This window comes from Lutra lutra, chromosome 18 (assembly GCF_902655055.1).
Source record: "Lutra lutra chromosome 18, mLutLut1.2, whole genome shotgun sequence".
NCBI lineage: Eukaryota > Metazoa > Chordata > Mammalia > Carnivora > Mustelidae > Lutra > Lutra lutra.
The window spans coordinates 7336266-7358390 of NC_062295.1; the positions used below are offsets into that span (position 1 = coordinate 7336266).

Consider the following 22125-nt stretch of genomic DNA (forward strand, 5'->3'; position numbering starts at 1 on the left):
TCAGCTGTTGCAGCCTGACCATGAGCACCTACCAGGCATTGACGTCTCATAGTGTTGTTTAGGTTTTATAAACGGCAGTTTAGAATGAAGCTGACCTGTAGACTGGTGTCCAGAGTCATCTCTGTGTGTATGTGCTTTTCTCCGGGTAGGGGAGAGAGGGAGAGAAAGCGAGAGGGAGGAAGAAGGAGAGAGACTCATTTAAGACCATGGCAGTTCTCAGAAAAATCTCTGTGAAAATGCACTCAGATTAAACTTTTTTTTTTTCCATAAAAGTGACAGATTTTCAGATGTTTTTCTATTGTAATCATTATTGAAAAAACTTTCTTTTTAAAAAGATTTTTAGATTTTACAGATTTATTTATTTGAGAGAGAGCGAGCGCACAAGCAGGGCAGAGGAGCAGAGGGAGAGAGAGAGAGAGAGAAAGAGAGAGAGAGAGAGAAGCAGGCTCCCCGCTGAGCAGGGAGCCCAATGCAGGGCTGATCCCAGGCCCTGGAGATCACAGGCTGAGCAACATGCAGACACTTAATGGACTAAGCCATCCACACACTCCTGAAAAAAATATTTCTTTTCATATTATAGAGTAAACAGATTGTGTTTTTGTAGTGCTTTTACAAAATCGGTAAAGCCTAGGCTGTGTGCCTCTGATACTGGATGGACAAAGTGCACAGCCCGCAGCTCCCACTCTGGTTGTCCATAACTCCTACTATTGCCTGGCATGTCCTTTCTGGGGTGGCCTCTAACCCCATTTCTTCCTACATCCTATTTACCAATCTTTTTTTAAGATTTTATTTATTTATTTGACAGGCAGAGAGGCAGGCAGAGAGAGAGGAGGAAGCAGGCTCCCTGCTGAGCAGAGAGCCGGATCAGGACCTGAGCGGAAGGCAGAGGCTTTAACCCACTGAGCCACTCAGGCGCACCTTTACCAATCTTTTTAAGATTTAGCCAGGAACAAGACTGCCAAGGTTCTGCCGTCGGATAAGTTACTTTTTAGTGACAAGAGAGTTTTAAGTAAACACATCAATAGTAGGGTCATTTCAGGTAGTGATTCAGGGTATGAAAAAATAAAACCAGGCAACAGGAGTGTGGAACGCTCTACTTTAATAAGGCTGGTATGACAAGGGCTTATAGGCCATTTAAGCAGAGCCTTGAGATTTGAGGGGGAAGATTCTAGAGGGAGAGTGTGTATCCTGAGAGCAAAGGCCTTGAGGCAGAGAAGAGCTTGGTGTCCTGGGGAAACAGAAAGAAGGCCAGTGTGACTGGGCAGCACGAGCCAAGCAGAGGATGGCGTGAGATGAACACGGAGGAGGCGGGCCCAGGTCCCACAGGGACTCGTAGGCCTTAACGAGGAGGTCACATTTGAGTCCAGAAGTGACAGCTTTAAAGCCATTTTACTTTGCAGGAGCTCGCTGTGGTAGCTCCTGGGAGGTGGTACCCAGGCCAGCTTCTGCAGGCCCTGGGTGGCTCCTGCTCTCGCCGCCAGCAGCTGGAGGGCCGGTTTTGCCTCTGTGCGGTCATCACTCGTTTGCGTGGCGGCTTCTTCCGGGAGCCCCAGAGCCGCAGGGGTGACGGGGCCACCGCGCGGCACGGGTTAACGGGAGGCCGGGCAGTCCACCCCGCATGGCCACGCGGGTTCCGGCTGGGGGAGGCGGGGGCTGGCGCGTGATGCAGACGGGCACACGTGGCCCCGGAGTGTGCTCCTCCGGACGGCTTGGGGGTCGCCACCCTAGCCGGGGCGTCCCGTCCTGCGCTCCGCTTGGCTGGCGGCCTCCGGATCGGGCGGATGGCCGCGTCACGGGACGCACTCCCCGAAGGGCAGCGGGCCGCAGGAAGGGCCGCTAGACTCGCCACTTGAAAGTTTTTCTTGGGGCTCGGAAGCCCAACTTGCCCATCCGAGAAATGGGACTCTAAGTTAAACAGATGGAGGACGCACTCTGCCAACTTGGACGTTTTATTCTTTCTCTACGCCCCTAGCCGTTTTGGAGCCCAAGGAACTGGGGCAAACGGACTGCCACCCCAGACACCAAGGCGCCGTGGCCCGACTTAATTCTGGGGCCCCTGTTGCCGGGAAGCGCCTGAAAAGACCCCGCGGGGCGCGGTCGCTGGGCCGGGTTACGTGACTGTCACTCGACGCCCGCGGCGGGGGGGGGGGCGGGAAAGCAACCACGGCGCATGCGTACCTTTTATCTTTTTTTTTTTTTTTTTTTTCCTTTGGTTGGCTTGGACGCAACCACTGTCAGCTCCACCCCCTCCTTTTCCATCCTTCCTGACACACGCTCCCTTCCCCCCGCCCATTGGTTACGTCAGGCAGACAGGACGGTAAGCCAATCACGGTGCTGTGTTCAGAGGCCGGCACGCGGAACCGGTCGGATCCGACCAATGAGAGCGCTCGGAACGGGCGCGCCCCAACCGGGCAAGGGAGCCGAGGCCGAGTGGGCGGTGCTTCCCCAGTCAGCATGTGGGCGGGGGAGGGCGGGGACCAGCAGCCGCAGAGGCGTCGACGGCGGCGGCGACGACGACGTTCCTCAGTCTTCGGGGTGGGCTCGGCGGCGCAGGCAGGGCTTTGCGGAGGGCTCGGCGGTCAGCGGCGGCGGCCCTAGGGGGGCCGCGGCGCCATGGGTGGGCGGTAGACAGGCTCAGGCCGGCAAGGCGACGGGCGGCGGCGGTCGTCCAGGCCGCGGCGACCTTCGGCGGGACCCGGGGGTGGGGAGGCCCGGGGCGGGGGTCGTCCCGGACAGCGCGGGGCCGCGGGGCGGGTCTCGCAAGCCGTCGGGGTGCAGGAGGCCTGGGCCGCCTCGAGGAGCCGCCGCCGGCCGCTGGGCCCCGCCGCCGGGCCGCTCGACGACGACGCTCCCGCGGGGGCCCCGCCTGAGGAGGACGCGGCGGCGGCGGCGGCGAGGCCGCGGGAGGCCGCGGAGGATGGAGGAGCGGAAGGAGGAGGGCGAGGCCGAGATCCAGGAGCACGGGCCGGAGCACTGGTTCTCTAAGTGGGAGCGGCAGTGCCTGGCTGAGGCCGAGCAGGACGAGCAGCTGCCCCCCGAGCTGCAAGAGGAGGCGGCGGCCGCCGCGCAGCCCGAGCACAAGCAGCAGAAGCTGTGGCACCTCTTCCAGAACTCGGCCACCGCCGTGGCCCAGCTCTACAAAGGTGAGGCCCGCCGCCGCCATCTTGCCGCTGCCGCCGCCCCGCCGCCGCCACCGCCGCCGCGCCTCGGGGTCCGCGGGTCGGTGGAGAACCCCGAGGGCGGCCGCCCACCCGCCGGCCGGGCCGGGCCTCCGCGCCCCCGCCGCCCGGTCGCCCCCTCCCCACAAGATGGCGGCGCGGGGGGCGGGCCCGGCGGGCGGCCGCGGCCGAGCGGGGGGCCGGCGCGGGGGGCGCTCCCGTTTGGGGCCGCTCTCGGGGGCCCGCCCGCGGCTGAGGCCCGGCTGCTGGCGCCCCCCGGCAGGGAGGGGAGAGGAAGGGAGGGGCCCCGGGTCACAAAATGGCGAAGGGAGGCGGCGAGGCCGGCCCATTGTGCCCGAAGCCGGCCTCGGGGCGGGCACTGGGAGGGGGCGCCTCCCTCGGCCGCGGTCGGTCCCGGGGTTGCGCCTCTGGGCCCCGCGGCTCGCCCTTGCTCCCGCCGCGACCCCTTTCTTGCCGTCCTCGCAGTTGAGTGTGGGATCCTGAAGCCCTGGAACAAAATGGCGAAACCTAATATGGCCGTTCCGGAGTGATTGACGCCCAAATAACATCTTCTCTCTCTGTGTCTCTCTCTCTTTCTGTGTCTTTTGTGTTTTTTTTTTTTCTCTTTCCTCCGCTTTTTCAGACCGAGTGTGTCAGCAGCCAGGACTTTCTCTCTGGGTCCCCTTCCAAAACGCAGCCACCGCCGTCACCAACCTCTATAAAGGTAAAGATAACCTTGCTGCATTGCCGGCTAAGGGGAAGGGCAGCCTGCGTCAGGGTTTGAGCCCTGCGCTGCGAGGGTATTGGACACCCTTCCCCGGATCCAGACTGCCGGAGTCTTTGCTGCTGCGGAGTCCAGCCACCAAGTGCCCCGAGTACTTTGTAGGTTGAGAACTCCCGGGATGGTCTCCTATATCCCTGCATCTCAGCCGGGGCGTTTGACCCCCTCCGGTCCTCCCTCCGGGCGTGTTTGACACTGGGGGCAGTTTTGAATGTCATCCCTAAGAGGGGGCTGCTGAATATCCTGCGTGGCACAGGACAGGCTCCCCCGCCCCAAGTGTAGTGCGGGGTTGAGAAGCCCTGAGCTGGGAGACCAGCGAGGCCTGCTGCTTCTCACTGGCGAGGGCACCCAGGGAAGAAGGGAGTTTATGGTGCCACAGGGAGGTGAGCACTTCCCGGAAGAGTCTTGAGTTAGGCAGCTTAGACGGAGGTATTTTCGTAGCATTAAAGTGCGCTGAAAACGAGCTGATTGGAATAATCTGTGCATATTAACATACTGCTCTTCCTAGCAACGTCAAGTGTTTGCTTTCAAAACTGCCGCATATCTGATTGTATATTGTCGGCAGGAAATGCGTGATCAGAGTTTGCGTTGATAGATTTGTTTTATGGTAGTGTTTTTTCTGGAGCTAATCCTCACCCCTCCCCATGACGTGAAGATATGTAAGTAGGTGTTCTTGTTTATTGTGCTCTCGGTAACCATGGCTTTAGATTTTGTGTCTCAAATGATTTTGAAGATTTGGAAATTTGGATCTGATGCTTCTTCGGGACAGGGTGTCTGTAAAGGATTTGAATTTGACTGTTAATCTTAGTAAAAATGTAATTAAATGCTTTCAAACTTGGGAGAAGCTGCATATAACAGTAATGGACTTAATGCATTTCAAAATGCTCAAAACAGGTTAAAACAAGGTGTGGAGCACCTTGTCATATTCTTAATTTTGCCCAAGAATGTGCAAATAATGGCGGCATTCTAGAGGAAAAATACATTATTGTGAGACATCGTGGGTGGAATTTGCAGTTTTTTGGGTTAGTAATTTGAAAACATAAAGTGAAACTGGTGAATAGAATGTTGATTTTAGGGAAGGAGGAACTCATAGTCTAGGCCTGCGAGAAACAGGAAACACAGATGGTGCCCCAGTGGTCAACTTTGATTTTATGTAGCTGAGTTCCTTAAATTTTGACTCTTGAGTAAATTAACATCCATCAGTTCTAGAGGGTCTTCAGCATTGTCTGGATTGTCTCTTGGTTTCATCCAGAGAATTTGGAGTAATACTTAAAACTTGTTTTAGGGACTCATTTCTTGGAGTCTAATTTGGATACCGTATGATCACCCTTTTAAGAATCATAGCTTGAATTTGACAGACAACATGTAGTGTGAAGGCATAGAGCATCCATGTCCAACCCAAGCCCCTGGCACCACTGATGTGACTGTTGTATGTATGGTTTCCTGTTTCCATCAAGTCATGAATAGAGCCTTATGGCACAGTCTTTTGTGCCTGGCTTCATGAACTTCCCGAGTTTCTGAGATTGATCCATGGAGTTCATGCTGCAGGTGTTAATAAGTAGCTCAGGGTCCATTTTGGCCCTCTCCCCGACCCCGGCGTTGTTTGTTTGTTTGTTTGGTCTGAGTAGCGTTCTGTTCTGTGTGTGGTGCTACGGTTTATCCATTTGTTTGTTGCAATTTTTCTTGAAGGTGGGGATGGCACCATTTTTGGTGGCTTTTGTATGCCTCTCTTTGCCTAGGCCATGCAAAAACATGAACATCCTTTAGATTTTCTGTTTAATTTTTGGTGCTGTTGTGTGCTGTTTTATGTTATCTTTTTAGGACTAAAGCTGACAGTGCTTCAAAATAGAAGATGGGTTTAGAAGCTGAACTCTGAAATAATCCCCAAAATGGATTGCTTGATTTGAAATTGCTTTTTATAATTTATTAGTTTTCTTTTGTTCAGAAGATTTAATGGGAGAGACATTCAATTTTTTTTAATTTAAAGATTCTATCCATTCATTTGACAGAGGGAGACCCAGCACGAGAGGGAAGTGGGAGAGGGAGAAGCAGGCCTCCCGCTGAGCAGGATGATGGGGGGTCATGACCAGAGCCTAAGGCAGACGCCCAACAACTGAGCCACCCAGGCACCCTGAGACATTCATTTTAAAAAAAATGGAAATAAATGTTCTTGTTACTGCAAATGTGTTAGATTGTTAGAACTGGTTTTGTTTTATATCCTGTTTTTGTTAAAGTAAATGCATCCTTTTTTACTGGTAGGAAAGGTGAGTTGTGGTTTGTGGAATTTGGTAGTGTAGCAACATACTCTTACCTGATTGAAAGAAAAGAGGTAATTTTCTGCAGATACTCACCTTCCTCTTTTTCAGGGTGAAGTCTTTGGAGAACAGGACTACAGCTGTAGGATTAATTGGATACCTTAAATAGAACCAGTATAGTTAGCAAGGTAGTGTCACCAGTGCATGCAGCACTAAGTGTAGTGGTAAATCGAAGTAATTGTTCGATTAGCTCCGATTGAATATTTAGATATAATTTACAAGGGGGGAGATTCGGAGGGGTTGGGATCTCTTTAAAGGGCAGTGCTTCTGTATTTTTGTCTGATTATACACTTAACTGGGAAGCTAAAAATGGCTTGTTCTGCAGACTGGGGAGAGGTTGGTACTTCTACCAGGTTTTTGATAGCTCCTAAAGGGAACACATAGGAAGTTACAGATTGGAGGTAAAAGCCTAGCTGAGGGCTCCTTTTGATTGCTCTTGTGCTTTTGAAAAGTCTAAGGCTCAGTCATTTTGGTTTGGCTGGGAGGATGTGGAGGAGAGTGAGTTGTCTCTCAGTGTGGACAGAATTCAGCAAAATACGGAGTGTGTGCTTCTTGCTACTCGTGTTGGAGGGCCAGACTTTGGTATCCTCTTTTGGAAAGGGGAGGCAAAAGTCTTGTTGCTGGTTCTTGTTTCTGCCTTGATTTGGTAGATCTAAAAAGGGTGATGTTTGTTTAGTTTTCAGTTACGTTCTGTTCCTGGCCTAGTACATTTTTTGATATCTGCAACAGAAGAGGGGAGTGAAAAGTTACTGAGTTGGTTTTAATTTAGCCCAGATTCATGCTTACCTGGGAAATACTTGACCACACCTACTGGTTTGTCTTTTAAAGCCCCCTCCTTACATTTTCCTGGGTGCCACTTGTAATCTCTGTCTCCAGACTCCTCATTAGGAAATTGTTCTCCTTGTTTAATGCTAACTTCCTTCTCTTTGGGGTTCCTTGCTCAGAAGAGAGGTTGGACTGGTGGTTGTCCTCTGGGACGAGGCTATCTTGGGAGCCCCAGTGGTCTGCCTGAGGTGGGTGCTGGTGCCTTACCTCTTTCCCTGCGTCCTTGACCCAGTGTTTGATCACATCCCCCAAGGCCACTTAGCAGGTCCCTAATGGTTTGTTCTCTCAGGGTTTCTTTTTTTTTGTTGTTGTTGTTGTTTAAGAGTTTATTTATTTGAGAGAGAGAGAACGAGCAGGGAAAGGGGCAAAAGGAGAGGGAGAAGCAGACTCCCTGCTGGGCAGTGAGTCTGATGTGGGACTTGATCCCAGGATTCCGGGATCATGACGTGAGCCGAAGGCAGACGCTCAACGGACTGAGCCACCCAGGTGCCCCTGTTCTCTCAGGTTTTTGATGTTTTTTTCTTCTTTGACTTTTGTTTTATGGTTAGCTCCATTTCTTTGCCTCCACTTTTAATTAACTACTTAAACTCAAAAATATTTTTATTTTTATTTATTTATTTTTTTTTAAAGTAAGCTCTATATCCATCGCGGGGCTTGAACTCACAACCCTGAGATCGAGAGTCACCTGCTTTACCGACTGAACCAGCCAGGTGCCCTTGTCTCCGCTTTTAATAACTGCATTTGAGACCTTCATTGCATGTTGAGCAGTACTATGATAAATGTTGAGAGCTTGCTTTCTTTCTTTCTTTTTTTCTTTTTTTTTTTATAGATTTTATTTATTCATTTGACAGATCACAAGTAGAGAGGCAGGGAGAGAGAGGCAGAGAGAGAGAGAGAGATACACAGTATCAACAGTATCTGTTGATACTGTGTGTGCAAAAGATGTTGCTGGTTCTCTCTCTGACCAGCATGTGCCCAGGAAACATCTGTGCTCTAGCAGTGCTTGAAGAAGCCCAGCATTGTTAGAAGGGTATATACTGCTACAGTTTGAGTTCTGGTTCTGGCATGAAAGGAAGATGAAAGGAAGAAATTCTAGGTTATTTTTTTGTCTTTGCATTTTGTCTTTGCATTTCTTCTTGTGTTGGAATAAGCTTTGTGGTGTGGTGCTTTCCTTATTCGTCTTTCCCTAAAGGTTAAATAGAATCGCCAGGTGAGAAAAATGGTATGATGCCTTTTATTTAAGTCCTTGTTTTTGAGGCCTCTTGATGCCACATCCCTTTATAACATGCTGTCTTACTTCAGTGTGACCATCTTAGACTGTAGGTAAAGTGAAACTGAGCAGGACGTGCTGAACATTTGTGGGCTTGGTGGTGAGTGAGTGGCATATATAAACAAATGGTCAGAGAAAGCGTGTTCCACCTGGAGATAATGGAATTTCATCTTTTTTTTTTTTAAGATTTTATTTATTTGACAGAGATCACAAGTAGGCAGAGAGGCAGGCAGAGAGCGGGGGGAAGCAGGCTCCCCACTGAGGAGAGGGCCAGATGCGGGGCTGGATCCCAGGACCCTGAGATCATGACCTGAGCCTAAGGCAGAGGCTTAACCCACTGAGCCACCCAGGCACCCTGGAATTTCATCTCTTTTAAAATTTGACTTTGTGGGGACGCCTGGGTGGCTCAGTTGGTTAAGCAGCTGCCTTTGGCTCAGGTCATGATCCCAGCGTCCTGGGATCGAGTCCCGCATCGGGCTCCTTGCTCGTCAGGGAACCTGCTTCTCCCTCTGCCTCTGCCTGCCATTCTGTCTGCCTGTGCTCGCTCTCCCTCGCTCTCTCTGACAAATAAATAAATAAAATCTTTTAAAAAAAATAAAATAAAATTTGACTTTGTGGATCTGGTTTGTGACCCTTCTTTTTGCAGAAAAACTAATACTGAGCTTTGAGACTTTGTTCATAATACCTTTGTATGGATTATAATTAGAAACTCTAAATCTCAAGCTGTTTTTTTAAAAAAGATTTTATTTATTTATTTGATAGAAGGAGAAAGAGCACAAGCAGTGGGAGCCCCAGAGGGAGACGAGAAGCAGGCTCCTCACTGAGCAGGGAGCCCAATGCGAGAGTCCATCCCAAAACCCCTGGATCATGATCTGAGCTGAAGGCAGGCACTTAACCCGCTGTGCCACCCAGGCATCCCTTAAGTTTTATTCTTTAACTTTTGCTATATAAGGAGCAGTGGCCTCAGTCATTCATAACATCATTTGTAGATGGTGTCTAAGTTTTTGTAGAAGACATTGTCTTCAGCACAACTTTTCTATAAAAGGATGTTTTATTGCAGGTAAGCAGAAAGTACAAGTCAGGCAGGCTTCATTGGTGTGAACATGGATTGGCTTCTCCCGACGGAAGGCCAAGGGTAGGATTAGCTTCAGTCAGTGCCTCAAACTGTCCTGCTCTATAGTCTCTTGGCCAGAATTGGGTCACATGCTTACTCAGAACCAGTATCCTAGCTACTGTCTGGGGCTATGCAGATTAGATTCGAACTAAACCATTTGTTCCACCCTTTGAATGTGGAGGAAGCTCACCCCAGAGCTATCCAAACAAATTTGGAAGTACCTTTAGGAGAAGGGAGGATGAGGATTGGATGCCAGGCACATGGGGTTACTACATACATTTCTTTTCTGGCTCCTGTCCTTCTATGTGTGCTGGGTGAAAATTAAGTATCTTTTTTTTTTTTTAAAGATTTTATTTACTCACCTGACAGAGATCATAAGTAGGCAGAGAGGCAGGCAGAGAGAGCGGGGGAAGCAGGCTCCCTTCTGAGCAGAGAGCCTGATATGGGGCTCGATCCCAGGACCCTGAGATCATGACCTGAGCCGAAGGCAGAGGCTTTAACCCACTGAGCCACCCAGGCGCCCCCTTAAGTAATTATCTAAATAGGAAGTTGGTGCCTGTTTTCAGATACTTCATTGCTGGGGAATGCATGAGTTGTTTCTCAAAACAGTTGGAAAATGGTTTTATTTTGCCTGTAATTCAAATCTTTGTTTTTTTTCAAATCTTTGTTTCTAATGAAACACTTTTAATACTTTTTCCCCCTGTGGCAGACTGGATGACTAGTTAATGCAAATTGAATTTCTAAGTTCAAATATTTTGTCATTAGTATTTTTTTGAAATGTTGCTTTGATCTAGCAGTGTGCTCTTAATAGTTTATAGGTCCTCTAAGGAGGATGGGGGATATTTTCTCTTGTTTTGGGGAAAAACTACCTTATAGAAGGAACTCTGTCACTTACCTAACTTTGGGCAAGGCCATTTGAGCCTCTCAGTTCCAGTTCCTTGTTTAAGAAATTGGGATGTCTGCTCTGGCCAGCTTAAAGGATTGTATCAGAAGCTATAAATAGTGACATTGGATTAATCTTGTCTGTATATCATGTAAGAAAGCTGTACATTTGGTCTCCGCCTCAGAAATTAGGTGATTCTGTGCCTGTTGTCCCCTGCCAGTGGTTAGAGGATTAGACTTCTAAAAATCTGGAATTCCATTTCAGCTGCTTATACAAAAAGTTTTTTGTTTGTTTGTTTTTTTAAGGTTTTTATTTATTTATTTGACAGAGACACAGTGAGAGAGGGAACACAAACAGAGGGACTGGGAGAGGGAGAAACAGACTTCTTGCCTAGCAGGGAGCCCTGAGTGGGGCTCGATCCCAGGACCCTGGGATCAAGACCTGAGCCAAAGGCAGACGCTTAATGACTGAGCCACCCAAGTGCCCTGCAAAAACAGTTTTTTTTTTTTAAATTTTTAAAGATTTTATTTATTTATCTGACAGACAGAGATTACAAGTAGGCAGAGAGGCAGGCAGAGAGAGAGAGAGAGGAAGCAGGCTCCCTGCTGAGCAGAGAGCCCGATGTGGGGCTCGATCCCAGGACCCTGGGATCACGACCTGAGCCGAAGGCAGAGGCTTTAACCCGCTGAGCCACCCAGGCGCCCCGCAAAAACAGTTTTTTAAAAACACAAGAAACATGGGACATCTACTGTGACTTGTCTGCATCAGTTTGTTTCCTGAATAGGGAAGTGACTGTTGTGCTTAAAGGTCAGATTGACATTTTGATGCCCTTGGGGTTTGCCTAACCTTCAAACTTACGGCCCTGTTTCACAATGGCTTAGGGTTCAGTAAAATAATTTTGGACATAAGACTGTCCCCACAGTTTCTGTGCTCTGCATGTCTAGAATTTGGATATCTGTTTGTCAAGGTTCACATGTATTCCGGGTAGTTTTTGGCAGAGAGCCTTGAGAAAGCCATCCTTGTTTGTGTTTGTTGTGCTGCTGTACACTTAATCAGCCTGTGATTACATTAAAATCTAGCACAGTCATGCCTGAGATTCTCCAGTATGTATTCACATCTCTCCTGTTCGATAGGAGGGTTTTATTTTCAACCACTTAACTGTTTAAAGTCCTAAATGTAAGGACTGTGTTTGAAATGCTTTTGTGTCAACATGAGATTTTCTCTATAGGGAAGTAACTGAAATTGGATTAATGGGGGTGGTAAGGTTATTGATTTGGCTTTCAGGATATGCTGTGAATGGTATAAAACCAAATCTTGCCCAGGCAGTGCCGAAGTAGGTACCTGAAGACCTTAAATGTCCCGTCTGCTTTTCTCTTCTGTACTTTCTAATCTGTAAAAGTCAGTGTGGAATACCCGATCCTTAGTTTGTTCTTGGTTGGTTCTGATGTTGAGACTTGCTCAGAATTTCTGAGGTGAAATGATTGGTCAGTCACATAAATTTTTTTAGTTTCATAAATTTTATTTTTTAAAGATTTTATATATTTGAGAGAGAGAACCTGAGAGGGGAGAAAGTCAGAGGGAGAAGCAGACTCCCCATGGAGCTGGGAGCCCCATGCGGGACTCTGTCTGATCTGGGACTCCGGGATCATGACCTGAGCCGAAGGCAGTTGCTTAACCATCTGAGCCACCGGGTGCCCAAGTTGTGTAAATTTTAGTAAAAGCATCACAGGTTACTTAGATAACGGTCTTTCATGTAAACCACCGAATATTGAATTTTCCAGATTTGTTCAAATCTGTGATTGAAGCATCAGGCCCTCCCTTGGGGTGCCTGGCTGGCTCAGTCAGTAGACCATGTGACTCTTGATTTCAGGTTATGAGTTCAAACCCCACTTTGGGGTGTGGAGCCTGCTTTAAAAAAAAAAAAAAAGCCTCAGGCCCTTGCAGATCTGATTTTTTGGAACTTCTTTTGTACTCAAACCAAAATGTAGCAACTTTCTTCCCTGGATTGTCAGTTCTTTAAATAACTGCCTCAGGCGGCCTCTCCTCTCCCTTTGGCTCTCCAGGGCTGCACACAGTGGAGGAAGGAGGATTTGTCGTCTGGTTTGGCAGCTGTGTGTTTACATGCCCGCTTCATCTTGGCTTTACACCGCGCAGACCTGCTTCCGACCTGTTCCTTGTAGTCCTTCTGTACCTCCAGTGTCTCCCTCTCTGCTTACAGTTCTGGGCCTCCTTCCATCCGGTTCTTGAAAAACAGTTTCCTTGGTCATTCTGTTTGGAACCTGCTTTTCCACTTACAGGTTTGAGGGTAACCGTTCTTTGAGGTGGGGCAGTTTTGTTGAATCCTGGTTGCTTCAGCGTTCGCACTTTACGTTTCTCCTTTCTCTGGTGCTGTGGGTTTTGCTCACAGTTTTGATTTCTCTTCAAATGCTTCAAGCTCTTTCAAAAATCACTCTTCTAGATACAGCTTTACCAAGGTCATGTTGAGCTTATCTACTCCTAAGGTTGCCTTTATCTAAGTCTTTTAAGAGATTGGAAAATGCTATATTATACTCTTAAATATTACATACCCTTTTTTTTTTTTAAGATTTATTTATTTATTTGACAGATCACAAGTAGGCAGAGAGGCAGGCAGAGCGAGAGGAGGAAGCAGGCTCCCCGCTGAGCAGAGAGCCCGATGCAGGGCTCAATCCCAGGACCCTGGGATCATGACCCAAGCCGAAGGCAGAGGCTTTAACCCACTGAGCCACCCAGGCGCCCCTTATTTACCTTTTTAAAAAAATTTATTTATTAGACATGGAGAGCACAAGTTGGGGGAAGGGAGGGGTAGAGGGCGAAAGAGAAGTAGACTCCCCACTGAGCAGGGACCCCTGACATCATGACCTGAGCTGAAGGCAGAAGGTGGCCTCACTGACTGAGCCACCCAGGTGCCCCAATGTTATTTACCCCCCCCCTATTTTTTAAATATTTTATTTATTTGATAGGGAGAGACACACTGAGAGAGGGTACACAGGCAGGGGAAGTGGGAGAGAGAGAAGCAGGCTTCCTGCTAAGCAGGGAGGCCGATGAGGGGCTCCATCACAGGACCCTGGGATCATGATCTAAGCCTAAGGCACACCCTTAATGACTGAGCCACTCAGGCTGCCACTGTTTTAAAATGGAGTTTATGCTTGCTTTGTTTATGATGAACTGATAAATCAGAAGCCATTGGTTCACATTGTAATTTGACCATTACGCTAGTAATGAGAAAGTGGAGAAATTACTTCATTCCAAATGTGCTTTTTGTCTTAAAATAAGAATAATCCAGTTCTCAAAGTTGTACAAAGTTCACTGTTTTTAAGAGTGCTCCCAGGGGTGCCTGGGTGGCTCAGTGAGTTAAGCCTCTGCCTTTGGCTCAGGTCATGATCTCAGGGTCCTGGGATCGAGCCCTGCATCGGGCTCTCTGCTCAGTGGGGAACCTGCTTCCCCCTCTTTGCCTGCCTGCCTTTCTGCCTACTTGTGATCTCTCTCTCTCTCTCTCAAATTAAAAAAAAAATCTTAAGAGTGCTCCCATAGACAATGTTTTCCATTTTTTTTGTTTGGAAAAGTTTTCAGCAATAAGGACTGATCATCTAAGGAATAGGCCGCCTGATAAAGTTCTGCTTGTGTTGCCCTCCTGCACTTTTGCTTAATAATGCAAATTCATGCAGCTTGGGATCCTCTGTACTGGATTATTGTGCTTTTGGAACACAACTCTGTTGGTTATTCCTTTCCCTTTCTGAGTTCTATGTTTCAGACAAGGAATTTAAAAAAAAATCATGGCCCAGAAAAGTAATAGAGGAGTGATTCTTTGTGCTACAGAAAAATTCTTGCTTTTACAAAAGGCCCAGGGATAGATAGAACCGTTGTCTTTAATGTCATTAAAGGTATACTTCTGAGTTTCTGTGAGCTTAGCAGTTCAGCTAAAAATAAATGGCAGTGACTTAAATTTCCCAGTAGGTCAGGAATCATTTACTGAAAATGTGGGTTCCGTATAGACAGGGTAGTATTTATTTACAGGGAGACTGGGAGGCCAGTCTGAGAAATTTTCAAGGCCGGTCTTTCAGGAGTGATTGACTTATGGGAAACTGTTGGCAACTGGAAGCACAAAGAAAGTATATGAAGGGAAATGAATGACCTGTTTCCACTGTGCTGTTTGCTTTTGGTGTTGAGTTGTCAGAATTAATTTTTCCTCTTGATTTCTAAAATGTTGGCTGCTGCCTTCAGTGTCTTCCCAGTTCTTGGTGCTGAACCTATCAGTAGGAGTGCATCATCCCCCAAATGATATGGTAAATGCAGGTGGCCTGAGTGATGTGTATGTAGTATGTAGTCCTCTGTTGAATGATGTGATGCTCCTACTTAGGATTAATTGTGAGAATTCTCATTTCTGCAGGCGAGTAGAGCTTAGTGGTTAATAACCACAGAGTCTGGAGTACAATTTTAGGTCTTGTGTATATTCTTTGACCTTGCTAGAGTTGCTCAGTAGCTGTTCCCTTTTTGCAATTTTTGCAATAGGGGAACCCTTGTACCACTTTCAAAGTTGGGTTTTTTTTTTTGTTTTTTTTTTTGTTTTTTTTTTAATTTGAGCAGTCTTTACACCCAGTGTCAATCTCGAACTCATGACCCCAAAGTAAACAGCTGCATGCTCTACTACTGAGCCATCTAGGTGTCCCCTTCCGGGTCTTCTTACTACCTTTTTTCTCAGGTGAAGCAGCATATAGTACTAATAGACAGTTAGTCATTTGTCCATCATTAGTATTAAACAAGCTAGCTTAATTCGATTAAGCTTACCAAGATTTTAAAGGGAATAGCATTTTAAAAATGGCAACTTGGCTAACAAGAAATAGCCCTCCTTTCTATTTAAAATCAATGTTTTTGGGGGGCACCTGGCTGGCTCAGTCAGAAGAGCATGCCACTTTTGATCTCGGGGTTGTAAGTTGAAATCCCATATTGGGTGTAGAGATCACTTAAATAAATAAACCTTAAAAAGTTAATTTTTATTTGTTTTTTAAAGAATAAGGCAGAAGCTGTAGGACTTCATGGTGTTTTAACTCTGAATTTTGACCATTGAGATTAAATAACCATGTGTAACACTTCAAACAGGGATGAAATACAGTTTGGTTTAATGGATTACCGTTAAGATTTGAGAACCCCATATACTTCATGATACTCATTTTGTTTAACTTGTCATGTGGTTTTGTTTTAGAAAAGAATGGATCCTGGCTCTACTGATCATTATGTGTCTTTTTTTCTTGTTCTTTTTTCTCTAACAGAAAGCGTGGATACTCATCAGCGAAGTTTTGATATTGGAATTCAGATTGGCTATCAGCGACGCAATAAGGATGTGTTGGCTTGGGTTAAAAAGCGCAGAAGAACTATTCGTAGAGAAGATTTGATCAGCTTCCTGTGTGGAAAAGTTCCTCCACCACGAAACTCTAGAGCTCCCCCAAGACTGACTGTAGTGTCCCCTAACCGAGCTACTTCAACGGAAACTAGCTCATCTGTAGAGACTGATTTGCAACCCTTCCGGGAAGCCATAGCTCTGCATGGTAAAGCCGTTTAAACATATTTCTTTGGAAAAATGGTTAAGAGTGTGCCTGTGGACCCATTTTCACATTTAGGTTTAGGTCCAGATATATTGTCTGTGTTTTGTCTATTATAGTAACTACGTGCTCTAGAAATGTTTAAGTAGAATGTAAGCTAAGAACATAACGTGGGCAATTTTTGAATGTTAGTTAGCCTGTCCTAAAAAATGTTTTTAGAAAGCTAGTTTGAGCCTATCAGTGTCACAATAACAGAATCTTTTGCAACGTTGATTAGACCTTACTGCTTTATACTTATTGTTGTACATGTTTTCTTACTATTCTGAGTCAAAGAGGAAGTTCTCGTGTCTTAAGATTCTAGTACATTTCTGACTGCCATGAGGGTCTGGTCAGTGGCAGGCAAATGAGGCAGGTGATTGTTGGGCTGTTCTTGTGGGAATTCCCTTTGACCCTCTGAGTTACTGAGTGTGCCTAAAAGGGTGAGAGCTGGTGACCCAAGTGGGAATGGACAGATGCGAGAATAAGTGACTTTCCTTGACATCTGTTGTCCCTTAGGTCCTTGCTTTGATAGGACTGTCAGGACAGTCTTAATAAATCACCATCTCCCCAGGCCATAAGAAGGCCTTCTTGGCTAAGGGCTTTAAGTAGTACTGGAGAGAGAAGCCTGGGGGGAGTAGTCAACAAGGCTGCTGCTGTTTGATCCTCTCATACAGATTTGCGGTAGACCTGGATGAGGTACTTACTTGACATTCAGTGCATTTATACGTTTAATAAAAGAACAATGAAGTATTGAGACTTAGTTGGAACTGAACAGGAAACATGCGTGATGCACATAACTTACAGGAGAGAAGTAATTAGTGAGTGAGGTCAGGAGGCCTGTTGAAAGTGAACGTTTCTGGGCCATAGTATAGGTCATCTAAAACTAAGTAACCTGGTATTAAAAAGAGTGGGATATAAATGCAGAGGGTTTTTATATCCTTGAAGCTTTAAGGCTTGTACAGATTTCTTGTTCTCTTTGGCGGACCCTGATTCTTTACCTAAAACCCTATTCAGATCATGGGGTTGGAAAGAAATGTTTTTTCCTCCTGATAGTTTAAGTTAAAAACACAAAACATTTATTGCAGGAAAGTCCCTGATGTGTGGATGCAGTACTTAGGATTGGTGGCTGTTTCTAATATAGGGGAATAGTCATGCCATTAGAACTTCTAAAACTCAGGCAAAAATGAGTTCGATCTGTTCTTAATCAGTTCCAGAGTTCACCTCTTTTACCATTAAGTTTGGAACAAATGACTGGAAGTGTATATGGTATCAGGTGACTGGCCTGTCCGCACACAGTAGGGCTGGATGTGGTTGTCTCTAAGCATTCTGATTTTATCATCAGGTGTATTTATGATTCATTCCATACCTCTCGTTTAAGTTTCTTTTTTCTGTATCATACTAGAGAAAATAGTTTTAAGACACACAAATGCCACTGCTGTTATAAAATCTTAGTGCTGTTGTATACCTTGTAAAAAGTGCCAGGTCTCCCTTGCCCCGGCACCCCCCCCCCCCGCCTTTTTTTGACTGTTCAGCTTGTAATTTGTCATTTTGTGAATTTTTGGATTTACTAAGACAATGTAGTTTTAGGAAGAGACTTAATGACCTTGACTTGCATTTAAATTGTGAGGTTTGAGAAAGTTTAACAATAAAGCTGTGTAGGAAAATAACCTTTCCCTTTAATAGACTTCAAGTACCATATACTGGAGACTCTGTGTACTCTAGTCCTAAGGTTCTTACGCTGAATTCCTGTAGTGGTCAGGTAATACAGCCCCTTGGAAGAGTATACAGAAACATAAATTACACCAAGTTTTGCGCTTAGTGGTTTTAGAGAACATCAGTCTATTGAGGAGAATGCTAGTCTGGTTTGAGTGTTTAAAGTGATTTGAATGATTTCTCATGATAGGGCGTTGTTGACTAAATTGTAAGGCAGATTAATGACCAACTTTGTAACCAGGTGTCCTTGTGATCTGAATTACTGGATAGTCTAAATTGAAGTGAAAGCTGTCCAGATCTCCTAAAATGTATTTGGAGACATCTTCAGTGGAGTACATTCTTGTCAGTTGAGTTTTGCATATAATTGCTTAGCCAGATCTGTGAAACGTAGTTGAAGTCATATTGAAGTTTTTAGGGATCTGCATTGGAAGGAGAGTCTAAATTCATGAGATTTTGGCCTACAAGGAAGGGGGACTTAGGAAAAGAGTTGCATATCGAAGTATACTTACTAAGTTTTTAAACAGCAAACACGAGTGTAGGAGGTCATATCATCCTGTTCCTTTTTATGAGCGGACAGTTTTCCCCCATAGTTTTTCTTTTCTTTTCTTTTTAAAGGTTTTATTTATTTATTTTGACAGAGAGAGCACAAGTAGGCAGAGGCAGAGGGAGAAGAGAAGCAGGCTCCCTGCTAATCAGGGAGCCTGATGTGGGGCTCATCCCAGGACTCTGAGATCATGACCTGAGCTGAAGGCAGCCGCCCGACTGATTGAGCCACTCAGGCGCCCACCCCCATAGTTTTTCTTAATTGGCTCTCCTAAATACTCTCCTGTACCAAACACACCTACGTACACCTAAATTACACATTTTATTTGAAGAAAAATGACAAAGGTGTAAGATACTTACAGAGCCATTTATTTCCTGTAGACACTGAGGGTGTGGTAATGAGTAAGATCTGATTAGTACTTCGTCAGCTTAGGAGTTAATTTTGAGTTAACGCAGTTTAAGTCATACATATATCAGTGGTTATCAGTTATAGTCAAATCTTCTGGTTCCTGAGGTTTAAAGACTATAATCCACTTTATTTTGGCACTCGTCTCCAATATGGGTTGCTTTTTTTCCTGTGTACCATGAGATCTAGAATACATAAGCATGTGCTATAAACTGATTTTTGTCCTTGCCTTTTTAATCCTTATCTTAAAATAAGAACATCAAAAAGTTACCAGGTGCTGAATAGTACCTGCTACCTTTTTTTTAATGTAATAGACAATTTCAGATGGACCTAAAATCCTCTTGACTGTTTTGTGGTTCTCCATCTCCCTTTCTGATTCTACCTCTTAGGCATCCTTTCTTTCTCATGTGGAATTTTCCTTTGTTTTTCCTTTTCTTCATATGTTCTTTCAGCTTCGATTTTTTTTCCCCCCCTGAGGCTCTTCCACTGATTTAGCTTACACTCCCCATGACTTTTTTTTTTTTAAGATTTCATTTATTTGTCAGCATAAATAAGGAGGAGGAGCCGCAGGCAGAGCAGGCAGAGGGAGAAGTAGGCTCCCCACTGAGCAAGGAGCCCATCGTGGAACTCTATCCCAGGAGCGTGGGATCATGACCTGACTCGAAGGCAGCTGCTTAACCGACTGAGCCACCCAGATCTTAAGCCCTAACCACCTCCCACAAGGCCCTGTACTTGTAGTTTAGCCTATTCCTGACTGCCTGGTGTGTGTGCACCGTTGTCCACACCACAGCATCCCTGCAGACCTCTTTCACATAGAGTAGTTCCAGCCCGTTAGCAAATACCTGTCTTGTCCTCATTGAGCCGTTCAGATGCACACATGGCAGATTCTCTGCTATCTCTGGGAATGTATAAATGAAGAACGAGTACTTATCTGTTGAGGCCAACACATATTTGGGTAATTTAATGGCAGGGATGTGGTATGTGTAAAGATATTCCAGAGGCAGAAAGGGACATTTTACTTTGTGGCTTGGCTGTGCGTTAAGAGAAGAGTCTTTGGAGGAGTTGAGCCCTGGCCTCTGGAATGATCTCCTTCCTGCTCTTGCTTCCTGGCCCTGAGATGACCCAGTCACCTGTCCATGTTTCCTGGGGCCACTGGAGTAGTGTTTTTGATCTTGTCACTTCAGTGAAAACAGCTTTTGTTTATGGCTAATAGGTTGAAGTCAGAACTCAGCTTGGCATTATAAGGTCCTTCTGATTGGGTCTTGACCTTGGGTGGGTCTTGACCTTGGGTCAGATATCTTAGCCATATCGCCTCATCTATGGAATATCTCCATGCCCTTTTCCAGATCTTTCCGTCTGCCTGCTTATAGTTAAAGATAGATCAAGCGCCTCTTCTAAAATTAAGCTTCTAAAATTAAGCTTTTTTGCAGTTCTCCTTTCTGAAGCCTTCCTTGAGTTTTTAGTCTTCTCCCGTTTGGATTTGCTTCTCTGGCTGTCCCTTCCAATAGACTGGGACTACCTGAGGGCAGGGCCTTGTCTTAAAGCTCCTGGCTTTAACAGAATCTGGCGAAGAAACTGGCATAGGTGCATTCTGAGTTGAACAGAATTCAGAGGTGTGTTACGTGGATGGATAAAACACAGTGGGGGTAGAGAACCTTTAGGAAGAATTGAGGATCAACAGATCCCAGGATGATTGCAGTGAGGGTACAAGGAATGGTGTGTATGTTAGGAGAGCTACAGAGGAAACTCCTTACTTAAATTAGAACAACTGATATTTTGAACCGGGCTTGAAGATGATGCACCATTACAGCTATGTTAGTGTTTACTTTATGCCCGCATTCTGCTAAGGAGGTTGTCATTTAATTCTCACTTGCCTTGAGTTACTGCAGTTTTGTTGAAGAGAGCGGGCTTATTTGGCTTCATAAGTGGTAGAATAGATATTCCAGATCTGCCTGTCTCCAAAGTGCATGCTCTTAACCATTGTGCTTCCTACACACTTTTATATTGTGGTCCCTCCCCCATTGGCCCGGGGGTCGGGTGGGAAAGAAGAATTTTCTTCTCTAAAGATATTAGTCCATACATGAATTTTCTGTCTTTGGTATTTTCACCATAAGTAAATCTCGTTAAGTAGGATTGAGGATGAATTGTTCATGACCTGTATTTCTGGTTCACTTTAGTAGGAAGAATAGTTACGCTTTCTTGTAGGTAGGCTACATTCTCACTATGACCTTGGGCAAGAAGATTAACTTTTTTTTTTTTTAAGATTTTATTTATTTATTTGATAGAGACACAGCGAGAGAGGGAACACAAGCAGGGGGAGTGGGAGAGGGAGAAACAGGCATCCTGCTGAGCAGGGAGCCCGATATGGGGCTCCATCCTAGGACCCTGGAACCATGACTTGAGCTGAAGGCAGACGCTTAAGGACTGAGCCACCCAGGCACCCTGATGGTTACCTTTTGCAAGGCACTCTCCTCCTCTTCGTAAGGTGTTAGATTGAATGAGAAACTAAGCAAAGTACCTACCTACTCTTTCACTGTACTGTTTCTTACCCTGAGAAAAGGGGGACTTCTGCTTAGTTCTGTGAGCACCCTGTTTGCTTCTTGGTGGATTTCAGTGCAAAAGTAGACCTAGAGTTTGGACAGCCTCTGAGGAGGGGAGCCCCCCCTTTCAGTAAGGGTGGCCTTCTAAATTGCACATATCACTCCAGAGGGGAAGGATAATGTAAAATCTATTGTTAATTACTATGTTACTTGCTAGGATCTCCCCCCCCCCCCCCCACCATGATACAAACCAGTGAAGTTGGTGCTTTTTCTCTTTCTACTGGATGGACAGATTCTCAGTTGACTTACCCAAGCTAGTGTTGTGTCTGGAAAGCCTTAGATTGAAATCTGGTCTCCTTGTTCTGAGTTTTATTCATTATTGGGGAGGAGGTTAGGTGAAAAGGGTCCAGAGAGGAATGGGGCATGCGTTCATGGAAGGGAAGAAAGAGAGCAGGCTGGGAGAAGCAGCTGGATGCCAAGGCAGACTTCACTCTTACTCAAGGCGCCTCATTGACATCATCTCATAGATGGTCTTTGTAGGCTCCTGGCTGTGGTTTAGACTCTTCTGTACAGATCAGAAACACTTGGTTTTTATTTCCAAATGTCATTTTGATGACATTCTTGACAAAGGTTTTAGGAACCAACCTTACTAGGCCTGGGTTGTCTCTTCTGTAAAATTCTATCCATTCATATCCGAGGCCCTGGCATGTACGGTCCGTGTCACCGTAGGCGCTGTTGGGAGTTGCTGCCATTGGCATTTGGCTTTAGGATCTCACCTTGCCAAGTGTTAAGTTCCTTTCATGTTTCAGTTAGTGAGTTTTAAAAAGGCAGTGGGCTGCCCCATTCCCTGGTGTAAGTACTGAAAGGGGCTTAGGCAGGCTAGCCTTTAATGTAGCCCTGGAGAATTTCAAACAAAGGAAAGAAACGAAGTTTGTAGTTTCAAAGAAAGCAGATAGTTAAGACAGCAGCTCCTTAGTATA

At 46.0% G+C, this 22125-nt stretch overlaps 1 protein-coding gene across 2 annotated transcripts in view; it reads left to right on the plus strand.

The window, feature by feature from the left end:
- Positions 1 to 2476: 2476 nt before the first annotated feature.
- Positions 2477 to 22125, plus strand: part of HAPSTR1 (HUWE1 associated protein modifying stress responses) — a 28428-nt gene continuing 8779 nt past the window's right edge. Inside the window, exons 1-3 of one of the 2 annotated variants that reach the window (XM_047714657.1) lie at positions 2477 to 3143; positions 3802 to 3882; positions 15635 to 15910. In XM_047714657.1, coding sequence (XP_047570613.1) covers positions 2918 to 3143; positions 3802 to 3882; positions 15635 to 15910 — 583 coding nt within the window. In that variant the 5' untranslated portion in view covers positions 2477 to 2917. The remainder of the gene's footprint in view (positions 3144 to 3801; positions 3883 to 15634; positions 15911 to 22125) is intronic. The other variant, XM_047714656.1, reaches the window with a different exon arrangement.